This window comes from Pongo abelii, chromosome X, assembly GCF_028885655.2.
Source record: "Pongo abelii isolate AG06213 chromosome X, NHGRI_mPonAbe1-v2.0_pri, whole genome shotgun sequence".
Taxonomy (NCBI): Eukaryota; Metazoa; Chordata; class Mammalia; order Primates; family Hominidae; genus Pongo; species Pongo abelii.
In genome coordinates this window covers 161,878,656-161,905,535 of record NC_072008.2, presented here as the reverse complement: position 1 = coordinate 161,905,535, position 26,880 = coordinate 161,878,656, and the positions used below count along the sequence as shown (strand labels likewise).

At 38.2% G+C, this 26,880-nt stretch overlaps 1 protein-coding gene across 2 annotated transcripts in view; it reads left to right on the top strand.

The window, feature by feature from the left end:
• CLIC2 (chloride intracellular channel 2) overlaps window positions 1–26,880 on the top strand; it is a 108,713-nt gene that overhangs the window by 25,656 nt on the left and 56,177 nt on the right. Inside the window, exon 1 of one of the 2 annotated variants that reach the window (XM_002832325.4) lies at window positions 19,898–20,327. The exons of the other annotated variant lie outside the window; for it this stretch is intronic. Within the exon in view, the coding sequence (XP_002832371.1) occupies window positions 20,271–20,327 (57 nt within the window). The 5' untranslated portion in view covers window positions 19,898–20,270. Of the gene's footprint in view, window positions 1–19,897; window positions 20,328–26,880 lie in introns of those variants that run through there. 2 annotated transcript variants of the gene reach the window in all.

The following is a 26,880-nucleotide window of genomic DNA, read 5'->3' as shown; positions in this document are numbered from 1 at the left end:
TGGATTTTTTTTTTTTCTTTTAACAGTCTGGCCATGTTTCTGTAGGGCTGCAGTACTTTGCTGGGCTTCTTCTCCAGTTCCTAGTCGCCTTGGATTTTCCAGTATCTGGAGCTATCACCAGTGAAGGCTGTGAAACAGCAAAGATGTCAGCCTGCCTCTTCCTCTGGGAGCTCTGGCCCAGCGAGGTACAGACCTGTTGCCAGCCCAAACGCGCCTGCAGGACAAGGCTGGAGACCCTGGTTGGGAGGTCTCACCCAATCAGGAGGAATGGGATCAGGGAACTGCTTAAAGAAGCAGTCTGTCCATGCTTTCACAGATCAGCTGTGCTGTGCTGGGGCACTGCTTCCACCCCTGGTTGGTGTGGGCTCTCCAAAGCCTGGAGGCCGGAACAGCTAAGTCGCCCAAACAGCAAAGATGGTGGTCCCTCCCTCCCTCCTGGAGCTCCGTCCCAGGGAGAATTCAAATCTCTGTCAGCCAGAGAACACCAGTGGTTGCTGGAGGCCTTGGTTGAAAAGTCCCATCCAGTGAGGAGGAACAGATTGGGCACCTGCTTAAAGAAGCAGTCTGGCCATGCTTCTGAAGAGCAGCTGTGCTGTGCTGTTCTGGGGTGCCACTTCTGGGAGCTCTGTCCCAGAGAGCAGCCTGCCCCTCCCCCTGGGACCTCCGTCGCAGGTAGGTGCAACACTGCTGCTGGTGGCTGGCTGGAATTCCAAACCAGCGGGTCTTATCCTGTGAGGTGCAGTGGAAGTGGGGCCCGCAGATCATTGCTGCTTGGCCCCCTGGATTCAGCCTCTTTCCTAGGGGTATGTGCAGGGGTCTAATCTCCTGCTTTGCAGGAGTTGCAGTTACTTTTGCTGGGAAACCCAGGGCTGGAGTATGTAAAGCTGCTGGGTCTCTGCACGTGCTCAAGCGGCTGCTCTGCTGAGACTCCATGTATCTCTGTGTGTCAGACTGAAGGCCCTGGTGGAGTGGGTTCACCAGAGGATCTCCTGACCCAAAGGTTGCAAGGATCCATGGGAGAAGCGCGGTTTCCCAGGATCGCACATTCACTTACTACTTGCCTGAGTGGGGGAGGTTCCTCTGTCTCCATGTTGCTCCTGGGTGGGCTGTCATCCTGCCTTGCTTTTCTTCATTCTCTGTGGATCGAGTTGTTTCCTTGATTAGACCCAATGCGGGTACCTGGATGTTTCAGTTGAAGGCGCTGTATTTACTCGCCCCTTTCTTTCCTCTCCATGAGAACCACTCACCCTAGCTGCTTCTAGTCAGCCATCTTGGCCACTCCCTCCCTGCCCCCCACCTTTTTTTTTAAATGCTTGAAAACTATTTGCAAAAGAAACCTAGAGATTCTCATGGTTCTTTTAAGATCTTGTTGGATGGACTGTGAAAGTGGGATTATTGTCTATGAATGGTCAGCTAGACTGTGTGTGTGTGGAAAGGGTGAGGGAATTAACATTTATTGAGCAAAAGGGCATGCTAGTTAAAATCACTGTCTCTGGGGACAGATTTTTCTGGGTTTTAATCCAAACTCTGACACGTATTAGCCGTGTGACCTCTATTTTTCATTTGTAAAATGGAGATGGGATTGTTGCGGGGATTAAAAGCACTTAGAACAGTCCAGGATATAGAAAGCACTGTGTAAGAGTTGGCTGTCATATATTAGTCATCAGTCATTATACTTAATAATCACAAAATTGTTAGAAAATCCTGTGAGGTAGGTATTTTCCTTACCATACCCACATGAGAAAACTTAAGCAAGGAGAAGTCAAACAAAGTTACCAAAGTCACACAATTACAGAGTGACAGAGCCTTTAGACGCTGCCTAGTCCAAGGCTTTCATTTCACAGAAGAAAAAATTGAAATTCAAAATAGGAGAGGGACATGCCTCAAGTCATTTAGTCAGCCAGTGACAGAACTGGGCCTAGAACTCAGCAGCAGGACTCTTCCTGTCAGTAGTTCTCAAACTTTGTCATGTGTTAGAATCCTGTGGAGGACTTGCTAAAACAAACTGCTGGTACCCAAGCCTAGAGTTTCTTACTTAGTAGGCGTGGGGTGGGCCTTGAAAATTTGCATTTCTAAGGAGTTCTCAAATGATGCCACTGCTGGTGGTCTGGGGACCCTACTTTGGGAACCACCACAACACAGCATAATTCATACATCTTTTGTTCTTTTCATCATGGACTACACAGTCTGTGACCTACAAACACTTTCAAAGAGATGGGACCCAGTGATGAAAACCAAAGAAAATTACATATCTAGCAGCAAGAAGGCACAGTGACTGACCAACAGTCCTGGTTTGTGTGTGACTCTCCTCGTTTTAAAATGGAAAGTCCTGTAGTTCTGGGCACAAGAGGATGGTTGGTCACTGTAGATGAAAGCAAACAAAAGTCAGTGTCAGCTAAATGCCAAACGAAAAAGGACATACATACAGAGAATGTGGTAACTTCTGGTGAATTTGTTTGAAAAGGACTCATTCATTTATTCTTCCAACACATCTGTATTATAAAACTACTATCCATAAAGCACTGTGTTAGGTGCTGTGTTCCTGACCCTACAGATCCCATTCCACCATAGCAAAAGGTAAAAGTGACTCTACAGTGAGCTCGGTAGACATAGACCCATGCTTATATACTCAGGGACACCTGGAAGAGATGTAAAAACAGAAACATCTCACATAGGAAGTTTTCAATGCATCGTGATCAAGACTCAAATAATTCCCTTCTCTTTTTCTTCAATGTACTTAAAGGGAGTACATTGTTGAGAAGGACCGGTTGCAAATTTCCAAAAAGGAGAGTAAAATAATTAATGAGTCAAGGTCTCAGGAGAGACAGAAGGTAAGGGAAGTCCTTCAGTAAGTGGGGAAATTGATTTGTTTTGTGTCCTCATCTTTCCAGGGCCATGAGCATGTCCTTTGCTGGCCATAAATCAATGCTGATGACCTCAGTTATAGTGTAATCTTCAAGGCTAATTTACGCAAAACTTCAAAAATGGTAAACATCCTCATGAAGACTAATGATGACATATTTTAGGAGTGCATAATAGTAGGTATAGAGAAAAAAACTGCAGGGTAAAATGTTATTTCTGTTCTTATTGCTAAAGGTCATACTCCTTAAGAACCAAAGTTAATTATCAGTCCTTTGACCTAAGAGGAAAACAAATTTCATGGACTCCCCTAAAGATTCCTATATAGTACAAATAAAATGCCAAAATATTTTGGAACACATTTTGCAGCACTGGATAGGTCAATAAAATAATGTGTAAATTGCCAAATGTGATCAAGGAACTCCCTGCAAACATCAGATTAGGCTCTATTCTCTATCTGAATACTGACTTTGCTTTGCTTTGTAACTCCTATCTATCTTCACTAATAATGCCTTTTCCCCCATCTGGTGTGCATTCTAGCCTATATTCCCTTTCATCATTCTACAGTGGTCAATGCGGTTATTGTACAGCTTCACTTTCAATGAAAGCTGAGGGAAAAGAAGCCTTATACCCTGTGCCCCGCCCAATACATAAAAGAAGCCATTTAAAAAAATAAAAGCAGCAAGCTACTAAATTTGACTCATTCAAATCTTGGCAATTAACATGTATAGTATGTTATGAGAGAGAGAGAGAGAGAAAATTAGCAGAAATGGAGGAAAACATATTACATCCTAAATACCACCAAATTGCCAAAATACACATTTGGGTAGTCATCTCCAGAGAACTCTCTGGAGGCACAGCATCTATCATGCTGATTTCCCTGAACAATATTACAGAATAGCCCTGTGTACTTTCTCTTGGTGTGTGTGGGGGGGGGGAGTTGTAAAGAATTGTCATATGGAACCTCACAAGTCTCTAAAACCTTTCTGCAATTATCCCTCATAGGATTACCACACTGATGAGTTTGTTCAACAGGCGCTGTTGTGACTTCCTAATTTAACTCCTATAGAGATGATTTGTGTGGAAGATAAAACACTATATTTGAACTCAATTCCCACCTTATCCCTGAGCTTATGCTACCAAGCAATTCTTACAATCTTTGGAGTTCTATTAGACTATAGAGAAAAATCTAGGGTTTCAGCTAAACCCTTTAATCCACAGGCCTAGGTAAAGGACTGTCTCAAGGTAGTCGCTAGCCCATGGGTTCTCAAAGTATGGTCTGAAGACCCCTGGAGGAGTCCCTGAGACCCTTTTACTGGGTCTGCAGATTAAAAATTATTTTGTATAATAACACCAAGATGAGTTACATTCAATTAGGCATTTTTCTTTTGAAATTAAGCAGACTTTTGGAAAGTAAGATGTGGATAGCCCTGTAGTAGGCTAAGTGGAAGTTACAAAGGCAACAGTAGCTTTTTTTCCCCCTCTCGTTATCTCATGAGGATACAGAGGACTTTTCCAGAGGCCACATGACATATGGTTATGTCATCTCTCTGATAGCTGAGGGATGTGTGCTTCTGTGTTCTTCTTGAGTTTTAAATATTTCTCAATCTTAATACCTAAAATAATTAGTATCAATAGACAGAACCCACACCCAAGAACTCTTTGGGGCCTTCAATAACTTTTAAGAGTGTTAAGGTGTCCTAAGACCAAAAATTTTGCAAATTGTTGCTTTGTCAGGATTTTTGTTATTTCTAGAATGCATTTCTTTCTAACTGATCTACGTGGGAAAAAAATCATTACCTCATGGCAATTATTGCTTTCCTATCAATATGGAGATTATATTTCTGAAGGAGACTGACCAAAATTATATTAAAAGGTTTAAATAAAACAAGTGGATCCATGTTGTAACATGAGGAAGAGAGCTGCCCCACTAGATGTCTGACGTTAGATAACTCAGAGTCCCCCCTCTCTAACAAGTCTCCCTTACTAGAGAAACGGACAGATTCTGTTTTGTGGGATGGATTAAGGAGACAATCTGAAGTAGAGTTTGACACAATATTATTCTGCCCATATGAAATTCTGGTAGCCAGGGTGCCAGGTGTATTCATAATCCCGATGCTGTCAATTTTAAGCCTGAAGCCCCAAGAGGCGAGCAGTGTTTAATACATCATCTCTTGTTAAATAGCAGCCACAGAGTTGGCGGTAGCCAGTGAAGCATTCCCTGCCATGTAGGACACGCCAGTTGTCTATAAATAGGACCTGTGAGTGGGCCAAAAAAAAAAAAAAGAGAGAGAGAGAAAACACTGTCAGAAGAAGGACAGACCAAAGGAACCCTAAGTCAGAAGAGATCATTTAAAAGATAACCTTTAGGTTGTTCTCTGGCTACATTAAATGAGGTATTTTTCTTTTGAAATTAAACAAACTTTTGGAAACTAAGATGTGTATAGCCCTGTAGTAGGCTAAGTGGAAGTTACAGAGGCAACAGTAGGTAATGGGCCCTGCACTGGAGGAGCTTCTGTTTCTCAAGTAATTGTTCTCTTATCAAAGCAAATCAGATAATTGGTTTCTTTCTTTTTCTTTTTCTTTAATTCTTATTCTGCCCTTTTTCAAAGGGTTAAATTATCTCATGACATTTTATGCTAAGCTGAAGGTATTTTTCATCCAGAGGAAATACCAAAAATAAAAACTATGGAATCATGAAGCTGGAAGGACCCTTGGGGGTCATCTAGTTAAACCCCTTCATCATACAAATAGAGTCACTGATGCCTTAGAGATGGGATGAGGCTTGCTTCCAGGGCATTCAGTGAGTGGGCGGCAGGACCATAACCAAAACCAAGGACTCTTTTCTCTTTTTCCTTTGCAACATTGTGACTCACATATTAAGTAAGTACCCGTTCTTCACTGCTTCAGTATTACAAGCTTGCTTGACATCTTTAGAGATTAGGACCCACCCTGCCAGGCTTTAGTTTGACCCAAAACTCATTCTCAGGTCTTCTCAACTCTATCGTTAGCGTCCGGTGTGCTGTATACCAGCGATGGACGACATCATAAGGAACGGTATTGATGACAGCCCGGTCATAGTTGTTGTACCTAACATGGAATCATGAGAAGAAAGATCTCAAACACATGTTAAAGACATCTTTTGTTTATTGAACAATTTTATATAAGGCTTCCCTTATGTTCAATACTTGTCCCAGAGATGAAGTGACGATAAGTCAGTATTCTCTCAGGAATATCACATTGGAGTGAGGAGTTCCACTGCCTGCTGACCGTGTTTTGTTTTTCTTTGAATAATCTAAGGATACGGGATAGAAGTTAAGTTCCAGCTGGTTTCCCTCATCTTATGATATGATATTTTAAGTCTTTACTGGCCAAAGTTCATGGAAGCACTGGGGAAAGCGCTGAGCTTTCTCCTCACCAAGCTGAGGTGGGGTGGACAAGAGAGGTTGTACTAACAAAGCTTTCCTTTTAACAGGATGACTTACAACTTCTCAAGTGTCTCCCTTTGTGGGAGGAATCCCAGCTATAGCCTAGTGGACCATTCACCCAGGGATCTTCAATCATTCATTCAACCCTAACATTTATATGCGCACCGGCTACATGCTAGGCAGTGCGTCAGGCATTAAAGATACAGGGACGAATACAGCAGACACGACCTCAGTCTTTGGAGAGTTTACCTTCTATTGAGGAAGATAGATGATAAACAAGTAATAAATACATAAACAAAGTAATTTCAGCTAGTTATAAATGCTATGAAAAAATAATAGTGTTATATAATAAAGAGTGACTGGGGAATCTATTTCACATGGAGTGTTAAGTGAAGGACTTTTTGAAGAAGCGACATTTGAGCTGTTACCTGTATGATACGAGACCAACAATGTAACAAGCTGAGGGGAGAGCATTCCAGGCAAAGGGAAAAGCAAAAACACAGCCTTGGGGTGGAATGGAGTTTTATTCTGTTTGCAGACCAGTAAGAAGGTCATGTGGCTGGAGCTGAGTAAGCAAGGGGAATAATGGTGGGAGAAATTACGCGGAGGAGGTAGCCAGGGGCTAGATCATGTATATATTGCCATGCAGGCCATGGTAAGGACTTTGGATTGTATTCTGAGTACCATGGGAAGCCACTGAAAAACCTTTGCCTAAGATAATGGGTTTCTGTTTTGCCTAAAGCAAATTAACTTTTTACTGAAGTATAGTATACATTACGGAAAAAGTACACAAATCGTAAGCTTGATGAATTTTCATGATGTAATCGCATCCATATCACTAGCACCCAGGTCAATAAACAGATCATTACCAGAACCCCAGAACCCTCCCTTATGCCCCTTTCCAGTAACGCCCATCCCCCAACCCACGGGTAACTACCATCCTGACTTCTATCACCAAAGATTAGTTTTGCCTGTTTATATAAAACTTTATATAATTGCAGTCACAATATGTATTCATTTGTGTCTGGCTTCTTTCATTTACTATTATGTTTAGGAGTTTCATCATTGCTTAGCAATAGTTTATTGGTGCTATATGGAAGTTGATTGCTTGATCACACCACAGTTTATCCATTCTACTGTTGATGGACATATGAGTAATTGCCGGTTGGGACTACTACAAACAGTGCTGTTATGAACATTCTATTACATGTCTTTTGGTGAACAAATATATTCACTCCTGTTTGAAATAAACTTAAGAATGGAACTTATGGATCATAAGGTATGTGTATGCTCAGATTTACTAGATACTGCCAAAGATATTCTTTCCAAAGATAAATTAACATCCAATGGTGCCATTTTTGGACATCTCAGGCAATATTCCTTAGTGTTAGATAGTACATGGCACAATCAGAGCCAACATTCTTAGTTTTGTTGCATATAAAATGAGCATAATAACATCTGCTTAGCTGATCTCACAGGGCTACTGCAAGAATCAAATGAAAAAATAGGCCGGGCGCGATGGCTCACGCCTGTAATCCCAGCACTTTGGGAGGCCAAAGCGGGCAGATCACCTGAGGTCAGGAGTTCGAGACCAGCCTGGCCAACATGGCGAAACCCCATCTCTACTAAAAATACAAACAAAACAAAACAACAAAAAAATTAGCCAGGCGCGGTGGCACACGCCTGTAGTCCCAGCTACTTGGGAGACTGAGGCAGGAGAATCACTTGAACCTGGGTGGCGGAGGCTGCAGTGAGCCAAGATCGCGCCACTGCACTCCAGCCTGGGCGACAGAGTGAGACTCTGTCTCAAAGGAAAAAAAAAAAAAAAAAAAAGAAAGAAAGAAAAAGAATATAATAGTCCATCCTCCCAGGCTTCAAGGAGCCATGCCTGGAGGGAGAGTGGAGTGAGGAAGCACAGTCTTCACCAGGCTATTGACACCCATTGTCATTTCCAGAAACTTCTAGTGCTGGGTTAGGCATTTGCGAAAATATTATTTAATTTACTTATTTCATCATCCCAGAAGGAAAGGTGTTATTAACCTCCTTTTACATTTAAGGCAACTGAAACTTAGAGACCTGCCACAGAGTTCATACGTAGCAGAGAGGTTTTGAAATCAGGTGTCCTTAATTCTTTAACTCATTGTTTACACCAGAGAACAGAAAAATGATCGTAATTCCTGTGTACGCTTGTTCATGAGAGCAACATTTTTACAGATCACACTTGTAATCTTTTGACTTCAAACTGAGATTTGCAGTTTAGAAATGTTTCCATATACACTATCTCATTGACCCTCTGTATGATAACCACGTGAGGTAAGTAGTACAGCTGTTATTATCTTACTTTATAGATAAGGAAAAATAATGATAAGACCTTGTGATTTGTCCAAGCTTATATGGAATTTGGTATTCACTGTTTATATTAGATGGTGGTGTTTTCTAAAGCCAACAGAGAAAGTAGCAGGAAAAGTCTATTACACATAAGCAAAATGGTTGCGCAATACTTTGGATTAGAAAAAGACTATTTCTGGACTTTGGCACAAAGTGATGCCATCGTATTATTGTGCAGTTTTTCCTTTTTTTCCTGCTTTGATATGAAGCAAGAGAGACCTGGGACCTGGGAGTAGGGGAAAGCAAATAAAGCAGGCATTTATCTGACAAGAAAAGCTAGGAAGATTTAACAAAGTTATCCTTCTTCTTAGTTGACAGACAAGTATTTCCCAAGAGAGCTCCATAATTGAGCGGACGATGCATTTGATGGATTTGTGTATTGTGGTGTAAGTGAAAGCTGATGGGCTTTCAGACAGGTAGATAAATAGGCTTTCAGATAGATCACCATTACAATCTCAGTTCAGGTGTGTGACCTTGGAGGAGCTATAGAAATTATAAAAATGCTAGAAGAAAACCTCGGGATGACTCTCCAGGATAATGCTCTGGGAAAAGATTTTATTGCTCTGGGAAAAGATGTTATTCCCCAAAAGCACAGGAAACAAAACCCAGAAACAGACAAACGAGACTGGATTAAACTAAAGAATTTCTGTGAGGCAAGGGAAACCATCAACAGAGTGAAGAAACAACCCACAGTGTGGGAATATGGCCATTGTAGAATGGCTGTTATTACAAAGACCAAAAATAACAGATGTTGGCAAGTATGTGGAGAGAAAAGAACTCTTATACATTCAATAAACGGTGCTGGGAAAACTGGATGTCCACATGCAGAAGAATGAAATTAGACCCTTTTCTTACAACATATACAAAAATCAACTAAAAATGGATTAAACACTTACATGTAAGACCTGACACCATAAATCTACTAGACGAAAACATATGGTATAACTCTATGATATTGGTCTATACAATTACTTTTTGGATATGATCCAAAAGTATAAGCAACAGAAGAAAAACTAGGTAAATGAAATTACATCAAACTGAAAAGCTTCTGCACAGCAAAGGAAACAAAAGAATGAAGAGACAACCTGTAGAATGGGAGAAAGTATTTGCAAACTATACATCTGATAAGGGGTTAATATCTAAAATATTTGAGGAACTCAAACAACTCAATAGTAAGAAAACAAATAACCTGATTTAAAAATGGGCAAAGGATCTGGATAGACATTTCTCAAAAGAAGACATACAAATGGCCAAGAGGTATATGAAAAAGTGCTCAACATCACTAATAATCAGATAAATTCAAATTAAAACCACCACAGGATATCATCTCATACTCCTTAGGATGGCTGTTATTAAAAAGACAAAAGATAACAATGTTGATGAGGATGTGGAGATAAGTGAACCCTTGCACACTGTTGGTGGGAATGTGAATTAGTACAGCCATTATGGAAAACAATATGGAGGTTTCTAAGAAAAGCTAAAAGTAGAACTACTACATCATCCAGCAATCTCACCACTGGGTATATACCCAAAGGAAATGAAATCAGTATGTCCGAGAGATATCCTCCATGTTCTTTGCAGAAATATTCACAATAGCCAAGATATAAAATCAATCTAGGCAGAATACATGGGAGTGTATATAGAGAAAATGTGGTATGTATAAAAAGTGGAATACTATTCATCCTTGAAAAAGAAGAAAGTCCTGTCATTTGTGACAACATGGATGAACCTGGAAAACATTAAGTGAAAATAAGCCAGGCACAGAAATATCAATACTGCATGATCTCACTCATATGTGTAATATTAAAAAAAGTTGACATCATAGAAATAGAGAGCAGAATGGTGGGTACTAGAGGCTGGTGGGTTGTGGAGTAGTGGTTGGGTGGTTGGGGATATGTTGCTCAAAGGATACATAATTTTAGATCAGAGGAATAAGTTCAAGTGATCTATTTTTCCACATGGTGACTGTAGTTAATAACAATGTAATGTAATTTGAAAATTTCTAAGAAATAATCAATCGACGGAGTGAAGAGATAACTCACAGAATGTGAGAAAATGTTTGCAAACTGTGCATCTACAAGAGATTAATACCCGGAGTATATAAGGAACTCAAACTCAATAACCAAAAAAGACATATTCCCTTAAAAATGGACAAAAGTTCTGAATAGACATTTCTCCAAAGAAGGCAGACAAATGGCAAATGGATATATTTTTAAATGCTCCACATCACTAATCATTAGGGAAATGCAAATCAAAACCACAATATCACCTCACCCCAGTTACAATGGCTATCATTAAAAAGACAAAAAAATAGGCTGAAAGTAAGGATGGTTAGTATGTACAAACACAGAGAGAATGAATAAGATCTAGTATTTGGCAGCACAATAGGGCAACTATAGTTAACAATAACTTATTGTATATTTAAAAATAACTAAGAGAGTAGAACTGGAGTGTTCCTAACACAAAGAAATAATAAAGGCTTGAAATGATAGATACCTCAATTATCCTGATTTGATCATTACATATTGTATGCCTGTATCAAAACATCACATGCACTCCATAAATATATACAACTATTATTTACCCATAATAATTAAAAAAATTAAAATTTAATTTAATAACATAAAATATAATAAAGTGATCTTAAAAGAAATTTGCCCGTGGTTAGATATTACTTATTTGTTACACATTAATTGATGATTTCTATTATAATTTCATAGTACTTAGAAGATATATATATATTAGAAAATATCATCTATAGGATTTTTGCCTTCATGAGGGTAATGATACTTTAAGCCTAAAATATTAGAATTTTCAATAATTTTCTCTAGTGTTTGGAAATTATTTTAATCCTCTGTTTAGTGCTCAAAAATGCTGTTCATTTGTGACTGATTAGTCAAACTTTCTAATAAAGTGATTTTACACTCTTTATGTTAAAGAAACAACAAATGCCAGTGAAGATGTGTAGAAAGGGGAAATCCTAAACATTGTTGATGGGAATGTAAACTAGTACAGGCAATATGGACAACAGTACTGAGGTTCCTCAAAAAATTAAAAATAGAACTAGCATATGATCCAAAGAACTCACTACTGGATATATTAAAAGGAAATGAAATCAGTATGTTGGAGAGATACCTGCACTCTCATTGTGATGGTTCAATTTACGGGTCAGCTTGACTGGATTGAGGGATGCCAAGATGGCTGTTGAAACATTGTTCCCTGGATGTGTCTGTGAGGGTGTTTCCAGGGGAGCTTGGTGTGTGAGACAGTGGACTGCAACAGGTAAGATCCACTTGCAATGTGGGCGTGCACTGTCCTATTAGCTGGGAGCCTGGTTGGGACAAATAGACAGAAGAGGAGGAATTCTCTCTCTCTGCTCATTCTATCTCCCTTCTGGAGCTAGATGCCTTTCCTCCTCCTGTCCTTGGACATCAGACTCCAGTTTCTTCCACTTTTGGACTCTGGGACTTGCATCCACAGCCTCCTGTGGGCTCTTAGGCCTTTGGCCTCAGACTGGGGTCTGTACTCTCAGCTTCCCTAGTTCTGAGGCTTCCAGACTTGGAGTGAATCATGCTACCAGCTTCTTCGGTTCTCCAGCTTGCAGATGGCCTATTGTGGGACTTCTCCATCTCTATAATCATCTGAACCAACCACACCTCATAAATCTTCTCTCATATATCCTATTGGTTGTGTCTCTCTGGAGAACCTTGACTAACAAACCCATGTTTATTGCAGCACTATTCACAATAGCCAAGATATGGAATCAACCTAAGTGTCCATCAACAGATGAATGGATAAAGAAAATGTGGTGCATATTCACAAAGGAGTACTATTCAGCCATAAACAATAATGAGATCCTGTCATGTGTGACAACATGGATAAGCCTGTAGGACATTACATTAGGTGAAATAAGCCAGGCACAGAAAGACAAACTTTGCATGTTCTCACTTATTTGTGTGAGCTAAAAATTGAATAATTGAAATGAAGATAGAGAGTAGAAGGGAGGCTGGGAAGGTTAGTGGGAGGGTGAGGAGGAAGTGGGGAAGGTTAATGGGTACGAAAAATAGTTAGAAAGAATGAATAAGGCCTAGTATTTGCTAGCAGAACAGGGAGACTATAGTAAAAAATAATTTAATCGTACTTTTAAAATAACCAAAAGAGCCAAATCATGAGTGAACTCCCATTCACAATTGCTTCAAAGAGAATAAAATACCTAGGAATCCAACTTACAAGGGATGCGAAGGACCTCTTCAAGGAGAACTACAAACCACTGCTCAATGAAATAAACGAGGATACAAACAAATGGAAGAACATTCCATGCTCATGGGTAGGAAGAATCAATATCATGAAAATGGCCATACTGCCCAAGGTAATTTATAGATTCAATGCCATCCCCATCAAGCTACCAATGACTTTCTTCACAGAATTGGAAAAAACTACTTTAAAGTTCACATGGAACCAAAAAAGAGCCCGCATCGCCAAGTCAATCCTAAGCCAAAAGAACAAAGCTGGAGGCATCACGCTACCTGACTTCAAACTATACTGCAAGTCTACAGTAACCAAAACAGCATGGTACTTGTACCAAAACAGAAATATAGATCAATGGAACAGAACAGAGCCCTCAGAAATAACGCTGCATATCTACAACTATCTGATCTTTGACAAACCTGAGAAAAAGAAGCAATGGGGAAAGGATTCCCTATTTAATAAATGGTGCTGGGAAAACTGGCTAGCCATATGTAGAAAGCTGAAACTGGATCCCTTCCTTACACCTTATACAAAAATTAATTCAAGATGGATTAAAGACTTAAACGTTAGACCTAAAACCATAAAAACCCTAGAAGAAAACCTAGGCATTACCATTCAGGACATAGGCATGGGCAAGGACTTCATGTCTAAAACACCAAAAGCAATGGCAACAAAAGCCAAAATTGACAAATGGGATCTAATTAAACTCAAGAGCTTCTGCACAGCAAAAGAAACTACCATCAGAGTGAACAGGCAACCTACAAAATGGGAGAAAATTTTCGCAACCTACTCATCTGACAAAGGGCTAATATACAGAATCTACAATGAACTCAAACAAATTTACAAGAAAAAAACAAACAACCCCATCAAAAAGTGGGCGAAGGACATGAACAGACACTTCTCAAAAGAAGACATTTATGCAGCCAAAAAACACATGAAAAAATGCTCACCATCACTGGCCAGAGAAATGCAAATCAAAACCACAATGAGATATCATCTCACACCAGTTAGAATGGCGATCATTAAAAAGTCAGGAAACAACAGGTGCTGGAGAGGATGTGGAGAAATAGGAACACTTTTACACTGTTGGTGGGACTGTAAACTAGTTCAACCCTTGTGGAAGTCAGTGTGGCGATTCCTCAGGGATCTAGAACTAGAAATACCATTTGACCCAGCCATCCCATTACTGGGTATATACCCAAAGGATTATAAATCATGCTGCTATAAAGACACATGCACACATAGGTTTATAGAGGCCCTATTCACAATAGCAAAGACTTGGAACCAACCCAGATGTCCAACAACGATAGACTGGATTCAGAAAATGTGGCACATATACACCATGGAATACTATGCAGCCATAAAAAAAGATGAGTTCCTGTCCTTTGTAGGGACATGGATGAAACTGGAAACCATCATTCTCAGCAAACTATCGCAAGGACAAAAAACCAAACACCGCATGTTCTCACTCATAGGTGGGAATTGAACAATGAGGACACATGGACGCAGGAAGGGGAACATCACACACCGGGGACTGTTGTGGGGTGGGGGGAGGGGGGAGGGATAGCATTAGGAGATATAGCTAATGCTAAATGACGAGTTAATGCGTGCAGCACACCAACATGGCACATGTATACATATGTAACAAACCTGCACGTTGTGCACATATACCCTAAAACTTAAAGTATAATAATAATAAAATAAAAAAAAATAACCAAAAGAGTGTAATTTGGTTGTTTGTAATACAAAGATAAATGCTTGAGGAGATGGATACTCCATTTTTACCCTGATGTGATTACGTACTGCATACCTATATTAGAACATCTCATCTAACCCATAAATATATACACACCTACTATGTAACCACAAAAATAAAAAATAAAAATAAATATAAATTTAAAAGTTGATGTTATAGAGGTAGAGAGTAGAACAGTGGTTACCAGAGGCAGGGGAGGCGAGGAGGGAAGGAGATGAGAAGAGGTTGGTCACTGGGTACAAAGTTACAGTTATGGTTAGATAGGAGGATTAAGTTCTGGTGTTCTATTGCACAATAGGGTGACAATAGTCAACAATAATATGTTGTATAGTTCAAAATAGCTGGAAGAGATGATTTTGAATGTTCTCACTAAAAGAATAAGAGGGGGAATACTACAATCAATCTATGCCTATATATTTGATAACTTATATGAACCAATTTCTTAAACCCACATGGTAAAAAAAAAACAAACTAATTCAAAGAAAAGTAGATAATCTGAATAGCCTGACATCTATTAAAGAAACTGAATCTGTAATTTCAAACTTTTCAAGAAAGAGAACTCCAGGCCAGACAATTTCGCTCATGAATTCTATGAAACATTTAAGTAAGATGTAATACAAATTTTACAGTCTCTGTCAGAAAATTAAGGAGAGAAAATGACCCCACTCATATTATGAGGATAGCATCATCCTAATACCAAACTCAGACAAAGATATTACAAGGAAAAAACAAAATAGCAATATCTCACATAAACATAGGTACAAATATTCTTACGAAGATATTAGCCAATCAACTCTAGCAATGTATAAAAAAGATAATGCATCAAGATCAAGTGGAGTTTATCCCAGGTATTCAAAGTTGGGTCAACATTCAAAAATCAATCAATGTATTTTATCATATTGTCATACTAAATAAGCAACATCAAATGATCATATAAATAAATGCAGAAAAGGCATTCAACAAAATTCAATATTAATTAATGATAAAATTCCCAACAAGTTAGGAATAGAAGGAAATTTCCTTATTCTAATAAAGGCTATCCGTGGAAAACCTACAGTGAACCACTGAGTAATTTTCCCCTAAAATCAGAAATAAGTCAAGGATGTCCTTTCTCACCACTACTATTCACTGTTAGTCCTGGAAGTCCCAGCTAGTGCAATAACACATGCACACACACACACGCACACGCACACACGCACGTGCACACGCACACACACAGAGAGAGGGGGAGAGAGAGAGAGAGAGAGAGAGAAATGAAAGGCATACATATTATAAAGGAGGAAAAAATACCCCATTATGTTGAAAACCCCAAATAATGTACAATAAAACTCCAAAAGACTCTTTCAGAAGACTCCTAGACTTGATAAAGAACTTCAGTAAAGTTTCAGGATACAAAATCAATGTACAAAACACAGTAGCATTTCTCTACACCAATATCATTCAAGCTAAGAACCAAATGAAGAACCCATTTACAATAGCCACAAAAAATAAAACACCTAGGAATACATTTAATCAAGGAGGTGAAAGATCTCTACAAGAGGAACTACAAAACACTGATGAAAAAATTGTGTATGACACAAATAAATGAAAACACATCCCATGCTCATGGATCAAAAGAATCAATATTATTAAAATGACCACACTGCTCAAAGCAATTTACAGATTCAATGCAGTCTCTATCAAATTACCAACACAATTTTTCACATAATTTAAAAAAAACTTAAAATTCATATGAAACCAAAAGAAGAGTCTGAATAGCCAAACCAATCCTAAGCAAAAAGAACAAAGCTTGAAGTATTACATTCTGACTTTGAATTATACTACAAGGCTATAGTAACCAAAACATCATGATATTGGTATAAAAATAGACATATAGACCAACAGAACAGAATAGTGAACCCAGAAATAAAGTACCTATTAACAACTGATCTTCTGCAATATTGACAAAATTAAACAATAGGGAAAGAACACCCTCTTCAATATATGGTGCTAGGAAAACTGGCTAGCCATATGCAGAAGAATGAAACTGGACCCCTGTCTCTCACCAGATACATGAATTAACTCAAGATGGATTAAAGATTTATATTTTAGACATTAAACTGTAAAAATCCTGTAATAAAATGTAGGAAAAATTCTTCCGGACACTGGCCTGGCTTAGGGAAAGAATTTTTGACCAGGTCCTCAAAAGCAAATGCAACACAAACAAAAATAAACAGACGGGACTCAGTTAAGCTAAAAACCTTCCACACAGCAAAAGAAACAATCAACAGAGTAAACCTACCTAATGAGAAAAAATATTTGCAAATTATGTATCCAACAAAGGCTAATATCCAGAATCTACAAGAAACTCCAACAACTCAACAAGAAAAAACAAACAAACAAACAAGTAACGCCATTAAAAAGCAGGCAAAGGGCATGAATGGGTGTTTTTTGAAAGACATACAAGTGGCCAACAAACATATGAAAGATGCTCAATATCACTAATTATCAGAGAAATGCAAATTAAAACCACACAATGCTATCTTACACCAGTCAGAATAGCTATTATTTAAAAATCAAAAAACAACAGATGTTGGTGAGGATGTGGAGAAAAAAGTAATGCTTATGCACTGTTAGTGGGAATGTAAATTATCACATTTATGGAAAACAGTATGGAGATTTCTCAAAGAACTAAAAATAGAACTACCATTTGATCCAGCAATCTCACTACTGGGTATCTACCCATCTGCATTTTACATATACATGGAATACTACGCAGCCATAAGAAATAACGAAGTCGTGTGTTTTGCAGTAACATGAGTGGAACTGGAGTACGTTATCTTAGGTAAAATAATTCAGAAACAGAAAGTCAAATATCACATATTCTCACTTGTAAGTGAGAGCTTAACAATGGGTACACATGGACATATACAGTAGAATAATAGATATTGGAGACTACAAAAGGGTGGGAAGTTGACAAGGGTTGAAAAATTACCTCTTGGGTACAATGTTCACTATTCAGGTGATGGATGCACTAAGAGCCCAGGCTCCACCACGATGCGATATATGCATGTAAGAAATCTGCACTTGTACCCTCTAAATCCATTTTTAAAATTGAAAAAAATCACCGTAAGATACCGCTTCACAGCCACTGGAATGACTATTATAAGCAAACAAAGCAAAGAGCAAACTAGTTTTGGTAGGGCCTGGTGGGAGGTGTTTTCATCATGGGGGCAGGTCCTTCATGGGTGGCTTGGTACCACTCTCATAGTAATGAGTGAGTTCTCCCTCTGAATTCATGCAAGAGTTGGTTGTTTAAAAGAGTGTGGCATGTCCTCCCACCACTTTCTCTCTTCCTCCCACTTTCATCATGTGAGATGCATGCTCCCACTCTACCTTCTGCCATGATTGGAAGCTTCCTGAGGCTCTCACCAGAAGCAGATGCTGGCACCATGCTTTCTGTACAGCCTGCAGAATCATGAACCAATTAAACCTCTTTATAAATTACTCAGCCTCAAGTATTTCTTTATAGCAAAGCAAAAATGGACTAACACAACATTTATATGAAATATCTAGAACAGGCAAATCCATAGGTACAGAAAGTAGATTAATGGTTGCCTAATACTGGGAGTGGTAATGAAGATTGATTACAAATGGGTAAGAAAGATGCCACTGATGTGATGCAGATGTTCTAAATTTAGATTATAATGGTGGCTGCACCACCCAATAAATTTATAAAATGGCTTTAAATATGTGAATTTTATGGCATGTAAATTATCCTAAATACAATATTTAAACACTCTGAGCATCAAGAAAAAGAGAACTTTCATCTCCTTACTTTGACAATTTATTAGGGATCATACAGAGGTCATTAGGCTGTCTGTTGTTGTTGCTGTCGTGGTGGTGGTGATAGTAAGGGTTGTGGTTTTCCCATGAGAGTCGAGGATCAAGCAACCATTTGGTCTTTTAAAATAAAAAGTTTTAAATCAATTAAAAAAGAATATTGATGGCTTGAAATTTGGAGTAGTTATAGGGGCAAAGAGAAGTGGATGGATTTTTTAAAATATTCATGATGTAGAAGAGACAAGATTTTGTAGCAGTTAGATATAGGGAGTGGGGAAAGGTGAGGAGGCCTCAGACTGAGTATGCTTAAAGTTGAATTCCTGTTGTCCTCCCGAACTGGCTGTCCTCCTGTGCTGCCAATCTCAGTGAATGGATCAGCATCCTGGCACAGAGTTGACATTCACTGATTGCCTTTGGAGTGAATGAACAGAGTATGATGAATAGAGTAAAAATATAGCTAAACAAGGCAGACACCAGGTCCTGCCAAATAGCCAGTACAAAACTCACCCTTAAGTTTGGCTCAGCAGATGTCCAGCACAATTTTCTTCTCACTTTTCAAACCATTTGGGAAATCATGAGGTCTTTCCCTCATCCAGAAGAATACTCACCTACATATCAGCCACTCCTTCCCTAGAACCTACAGGTATGGAGCAGGCTGGGTTTTTTCAAGAGCCTCTTATCCTGTAAATCTTTACACAGGGCAATGGCAGGTGCATGTACAGCCCATATGAGCATGGGGAATGCTTGGTGTTATAGAAAGGGGATCACAGTGGTGCCCAACTGATGGATCTATGTTCAGTTTGGCTTCAAGCAGGAAGAGACTCTTCCCACCAAAGAGGTTTGTTAATCCCGGGGTCCCCCTCCCAGCCCCTGGAGGCATCAGATACAGCTGTCAGAAACATTGCAGACACAGAGTGATCTGTTTGACTGGTTTTGCTGCTGTTCCCAGGGTTGACAAGCAGAAATACAGAACTAATCATGGTTCCTGATACAGACGCCAAAACAAGGAAGTGATCTGTTCCAGTCCAAGCTTCCAAGAAATAAAGAACTAGGTGGGGCACACTAAACAAGCCCCCAGACTCAACCACTCCAGTGAACATTCCCTGGTTGTACAGAGAAGTGAAATTTGCAACCCAGAACAGAAATCTGGCTGTGTGAGCAGTAGGATTGGGGGTGGAAACATTTAATAAAGTACAATTTTTTAACCCTCTTTTAGACAGTATCATTGGATAAACATCCTTTTCAATAATAAAAATCCAAGTCATTTCTGGCCCTTTTCCTGGAAGTGCTTTCAAGTTACAGGAACACCAATAAGAGGCCCTTTTCTGGGCATGGAGCCCAGGTCTCAAAGGGAGGCTCTAGAAAACATCTGGTCTGCTTGATATATAGAAGCTAGCACTGCATGTGTGTGTTTGTGTGCATGTGTTTCTCCTGTGCTGACTCATGGCATTGAAGCCTCTCTGGAAACACCCCCACACTTCTAGCCAGGCAGTTTATACACACCCCTTTGGCTCCTCCTTGATTTAAATGTTAGGTCACGAGGAAAAAGGAAAACGATTTCAAGAGCTGCACTTAAGCATCTAGAATTTTCTGCGTCACACCTCTTGAGAAGAGACTGGCTCCAGGTCTGACTCAGTCCACTACAAGCTAGACTCTCTTCTTAAAGCACCAACATTACTTGAGTCTTTGGATAAAACTGAGAAAAGAGTCTACAAGTATTGTGAACTCTACAGGAGGCAGGAGGCTGACAACTGGCAGTAAAGACAAAGATGTCAGGCCTGAGGCCCAGCACTCAAGTGGACCCTGAGATTGAGCTTTTTGTAAAGGTAAGTTTTCCAGCTATAATAACTGCATGTAGAATATATTAGTTTTTGACACTGAAGTCCAATGTCTTTAAAAATTCTCCACATTTGGGCTAGAGATAGGAAAGAATGTTGTGATTATTTTCCTACTCTGAGTTCTAGAAGAATGCCTGGGTGTGTGACTGTCCTTAGATGACAACAGGAAAACAGATCTCTTCTGAAAAAGGCAAGGTGATACGGTGGAAAAGCACTAGACTGATTTGTAGTGAGCGATGAAATTATATTCTCAATGACTTCCTATATAACCTTAGAAAAATCCCTCCCTCTCTCCAGACTTTTTTTTATCCATCTATACAATGAAGAAGCATGACAAGATGATCGTTAAGGGCTTTCCAAGTCTCAAAATCTGTGTTTTATGAGATAGGTTTTGGAAGGCCTGACTGGGTGGAGGAGAAGGCCGAGAATGACCTGAGAACTCCATTCCCACACATAGCCTAGACAGAACTTTCTAAACTTCTACAATGGACAAACATCACAGCAGGGTCACATGGACACTGTGGGAGAAAAAAACCAGGAGTCTGTGTGCTTGCTATGTGAGGAGGGGGACATTTTAGAATGCTCTGCTTCTTCTTTTTGGTCTGCCATGGAGTTTTTTTGTTTTTTTTTTTTAACATGTCTTAACTTTTCAGAAAAGCACTTTGGAAAACCCCTAAATCAAGAGAAAGGAACATGTGTTTCCAAATTAGCTCATCAAGAAAGAAAAATTTATATGGGTTATTCCCAGAAGAAATTAAATAGCTTACTAAATCCTCGCTTACATTAACTGTGTAGCTTTTCCCTTTATTTTCACTGACTATTGGAAGTATTCAGGATAATAAGAACAATAACAAACTCATATTGTGCCTGGCTCTTTTCTAAACACTTTACATATGTTACCTAATTTAGTCCTAACAACTTAGGAGATAGGTTGTTATTAATGGTGCTTGTATAGTACTAGCATCATCAGTAGTAGTAATGATAGTAGTAGTTATTACTACTTCATTACAACTTTTAGTCATTACAATATTATAATGTTGTTCTCATCATTTCTAGACAGGTAAACTAAGGCATTAAAGTTTAAGTAGCTTGCCTCTAAAACTATACAGCTTCCTGATGGCTTACAAGGACATAAAATAAGATATACTTACCAAATGTTAAGTTAAATACCTATTGGCAAAAGTAATGCTTTTACAGCCAGTTCGATTATTTAACAGCTTGTCACATATATACACCAAGGACATCATCAACCTGTCTTTTCAAAATTGTAAGAGAACGACCCTTGAATTCCTGCAGTGCTAGGTAATGCAATTAAGTGTTTGCTAAACTATCGGGCATAAGAGCGACTTCTTCTATCTCTGGGTTGTAGCAAAACATATAACTGCTCAGATAGGATATAAATGAGCTGTAATTTCCTAACTGGCTTTTTACATTTACCAATTCCAAATCAGAAGTAATGTCTCTTCACTGGGTAACTAAAGTGTTCCCTTTGTCTGAACTGTTCATTCAACTCAATTATTCTCCTGAAATCAATTGTTGGCTTTGACCTATGTGTTTATCTTCATAGGCTTTTCATATTTGGGTGGTAATCTAGACAGGAAACTTTAGCAAGTCACACATGGATGAGAAAATGTTGAATTAAATAATAACTTTCAAAGTAACCAATAATTTACTGAGTACTTACTATATGGTAGGCACTGTGCTAAGTGGTTTATTATTAACCCTCTTTTATGAATACAGAAATTAAAGCAAAGAGCAGCTAAGTAACTTTGTCCAAGGTCACATAGCTAGTTAGTGGCAGAGTTAGAATTCTAATCCTTTAAAATAGCTATGTCTAATATTATTCGATTGTTTTCAGTTGTATGAACTTTTTAGTAAACTAGTCCAGAATTTTATCAGGTGGAGTGCTTTAGATGTAAGCTTATCTAATGACATTGATACAAATTACAGATTTTCTGGAAGAACCTCAAATATCATCTGGTCCAGGTTTTTGTTTTATTTTAAGCTGTGTTCCACAGATCTCTAGAAGTTTCGTGGAAGATACTGGGAGGGGAAATGGGGGTTGAGAAGGACTAAAAGTGCTAATGAGTAATTTTTAAAAGGCATTACTACAAGAGATTAAGCATTCTCCTGTCACAATTAAGAATGTATACCACAATATCTATGTGTTCTGTGTAGTCAATAAAAACATTGTCTTTTAGCTCTGAATGATTTGAGCAAGGTTTCTATCCAATAACTAAGAACAAAGGATTTCATAACACACATTTTATTTTCTCTAAGTGCAGGGATGAAATAATCTTAATGATTTGTTGTTTATTGTTAAATGGAATGTTTGCATTCTGTACCAAAGACTCTAAAATTAAGTTTTAGTATATTTGTACATAAAATTATGGAATCTAACATTTGGGCCAAAATTCTGGATGTAATACTTTTGTCAAAAACTTTTTTTAATGTGTGGGGGAAAGAAGGAAGAGATGATACTCTACTCTGAGTGTTCAGACCATTTCAAAGTATCTTATAGCTATTATAAATACTCATAAAGACTGATTAATATAAAAATTCGACAAAACTATTAAATGAGAGAAGGCAGTGTTTAAGAGTATGGTGTCTGGAGGATATAGTCCTGGTCCTGAATTTGCTAAGTGAGAAGAGGATGTATGTCATCAACTCTTGATTAGCCGACTGTACTTGAGCAAGTCAGCCTCTCTGAGCCTCAGTTTCCTCACCTGTAAAACAAGTGTAATAACAGAGCCTACCTCATAGCATCATCCTATTTGTAAGGATTAAATAAAACAAGTATATAAAGCACAGTAGTTGGCAATATAGTAAACACTATATAAATGTTAACTATGGTTGCCATTATTATTTTTCATGTTTAAAAACTTAGATCACAAACACAAAGAGAAAAAATTGTTTTGGTGAATGGCCGCAGCCTGTCTTTGCCAGCTGAAGATAATTAAGAGATCAGTAATTCATCAATCAGGCTAGCGAATTTATATCCTAAAATTGTGTGTGATGGCACTTTAAATCAGCATAACATAACAGAAAAAAAAAAACCCTTCAGTTTTCCTGTAAAACTTTACTGCATTTCCCCCACACCTCAGTGTTTTGATTTTCCTTTTGCCAAAGGCGATCCACCCTTCCTGCTGTATCTATTATCAGACTCCATTCTTCTTCCTGCCTCCCACCCTTAATCATGTTTCCACTCACTAAACCTAGTTTTGATTGGATCCTTAGTCTGACTTCTATTACAAAACAAATGCAGCTGGTAAGGTTGGTTGCCTCTTCCCATTCCTCTTCACACCCTGCCATCACAAAGATCAACAATATCATTTTCTTTGTCACATCCACTATCAGGGAAAGAAAATTTTGTCAAAAAATTGAAATTTTGTCCAGTGTTTCTGGACCTTAATAATTCTACGCATAATAGATCAGAGCAGCCGTAAGATGAAGTACCTTTTATTTCCTTCTGTAGGCTACTCTCTCTAGTCTTTCCTATCATAATTCTTGGTGATTTTAATATCTACACAGATGATTCTTCCAACACTCTAGCCCCTCAGATCCCTGACTTTCCCTCCTCCAGGGATCTTAGTCCTCATCATCTCTCAGGTGCTTCTTCCCATAGTCATACCCTTACCTTTGTCATTGCAATGTCTGCAACCTCTGCATAATATCATTTATTTGGGGGTGTTTTTTGTTCTTCTTTTTGAACTTCTCTATTTTCATATATTTTATCAAAGTAAAATTTACATAAAATAAAATGAGTGCATTTAAGTATACAGTTCAATAACTTGACAAATGTATATACACTTATAACCACCATTCCAATCAAAATGTAGAATATGTCCATCACCTCAGAAAGTTCCCTTTTGTCTCTTTGCAGTCAGTCTTCCCTACCCTACCCTTTACCTCTCTCCACCACAGCCAACCATTGAACTGCTTTCTGTTAGCCTTACATTTTCTATAATTTTCTGTAGATGAAATTATACAGTATGTACGCTTTTGTGCCTGCTGTCTTTCACTCAGCATAATTATTTTAAGATGCACCCATGTTGTTGTGTGTTTCAATATCTCATTCCTTTTTATTACTGAAGCATTCCATTGTATGGATATACCATAATGTGTTTATTCATTCATCCATTGAAAGACATTTGGATTGTTTCCATTTTGGGGCTATTGTGAATATTGCTATAAGTATTTGTGTACATATTTCTATGGCAGTATGCTTTCATTTCTCTTGGGTAAATACCTAAGATTGGAATTGCTGGATCATGTAATAGGTACATGTTTAACTTTGACAAAATATTTTAAAAAGTAGTTGTACCATTTTACACTTCACTTCATTATGTGAGAGTTCCACTTGCTCCACTTTCCTGTCAACACTTGGTATGGTCATTCTTTTTCGTTTCAGTTATTCGAATGTGTTTATCATGGTATCTCATTGTGGTTTTAATTTGCCTTTCCCACGTGTCTAATGATATTGGGCATCTTTTCATGTCCTTATTTATCATCTGTATATCTTCCTTTGTAAAGTGTTCAAATCTCTTCCCCATTTTGTTTTTTTAACTTTAATTTTTAATTTTTGTGAGTACATAGTAGGTATATATATTTATGGGTTGCATGGAATATTTTGATACAGGCATGCAACATGTAATAATCACATCAGGTAAATGGGATATTCATCCCCTCAAGCATTTATCTTTTGGGTTACAAACAATTCGATTATACTGTTTTAGTTATTTTTAAATGTACAATTAAATTATTTTTCACTGCAGTCACCTTATTGTGCTAGCAAATACTAGGTGTTATTCATCCTTCCTAGCTATTTTTTGTACCCATTAACACTCTTCACCTCCCCACACACACAGCCTCACTACCCTTCCCAACCTCTAGTAGCCATCCTTTACTCTCTCTCTCTATGAGTTCAAATGTTTTTGTTCTTAGCTCTCACAAATAAGTAAGAACACGTGAAGTTTGTCTTTCTGTGCCCGGCTTATTTTATGTAATATATGACGTCAAGTTCTATCCATGTTGTTGCAACTGACTGAATCTCATTCTTTTTTATGGTTGAATAGTACTCTGTTGTGTATATGCCCACATTTTCTTTATCCATTCATCTGTTGATGGGATATTTAGGTTGCTTCCAAATCTTAGCTATTGTGAATAGTACTGCAATGAACGTGGGAGTGCAGAGATCTCCGTGATATGCTGATTTCCTTTATTTGGGGTAGATACCTAGCAGTGGGATTGCTGGATCATAAGGTAGCTCTATTTTTATTTTTTTGAGGAACCTCCAAACTGTTCTCCATAGTGGTTGTACTAATTTACATTCCCATCAACAGTGTATGAGGATTCCCTTTTCTCCATATCCTCGCCAGCGTTTGTTATTTCCTGTCTTTTGGATAAAAGCCATTTTATTAGGTTGGTGCAAAAGTAATTGCGGTTTTTGCAATTGAAAGTAATGACAAAACTGCAATTACTTTTGCACCAACCTAATAACTGAGCTGAGATATCTCATTGTAGTTTTGATTTGAATTTCTCTGATGATCACTGACATTGAACACTTTTTCATATGGCTCTTCACCATTTGTATATCTTCTTTTGAGGAATGTCTATTCACATCTTTTGCCCATTTGTCAAACACAGTATTAGATTTTTTCCTATAGAGTTATTTGAGCTCCTTATATATTCTGGTTATTAATCCCTTGTCAGATAGGTGGTTTGCAAATACTTTCTCCCATTCTGTGGGTTGTCTTTGCACATTGTTGATTCCTTTGCTGTGCAGAAGCTTGTTAACTTGATGTGATCCCATTTGTCCATTTTTGCTTTGCTTGCCTGTATTTATGGCATATTATTCAAGAAATCTCTGCCCACTCCAATGTCTTGGAGAGTTTCCCTAATGTTTCCTTTTAGTAGTTTCATAGTTTCAGGTCTTAGATTTAAGTCTTTAATCCATTTGTATTTGTTTTTTTGTATATGGTGAGAGATAGGGGTCTAGTTTCATTCTTTTGCATATGGATATCCAGTTTCCCCAGCACTTTCTCCAGTGTATGATCTTGGCACCTTTCCTGAAAATGAATTCATTGTAAATGTATGGACTTATCTCTAGGTTCTCTATTCTTTTCCACTGATGTATGTGTCTTTTTTTATGCCAGGACCATGCCATTTTGGTTACTATAGCTCTGTAGTATAATTTGAAGTCAGGTATTGCTTAGGAGATAGCTTTGGCTATTCTGGGTCTTTCCTGGTTCCATATAAATATTAGGATTTTTTAAAATTTCTGTGAATAATGTCTTTGTCATTTTGATAGGGATTGCATTAAATCTATAGATTGCTTTGGGTACTATGGACATTTTAACTATATTTATTCTTCCAATTCATAAATATAGAATATCTTTCCATTTTTGTGTGTCTTTTTCAATTTCTTGTATCAATGTTTTATAGTTTTCATGTAGAAATCTTTTAGTATTTTTGTTAATTACTATGTACTTTATTTCATTTGTAGCTATTGCAAATGGAATTACTTTCTTGATTTTTTTTC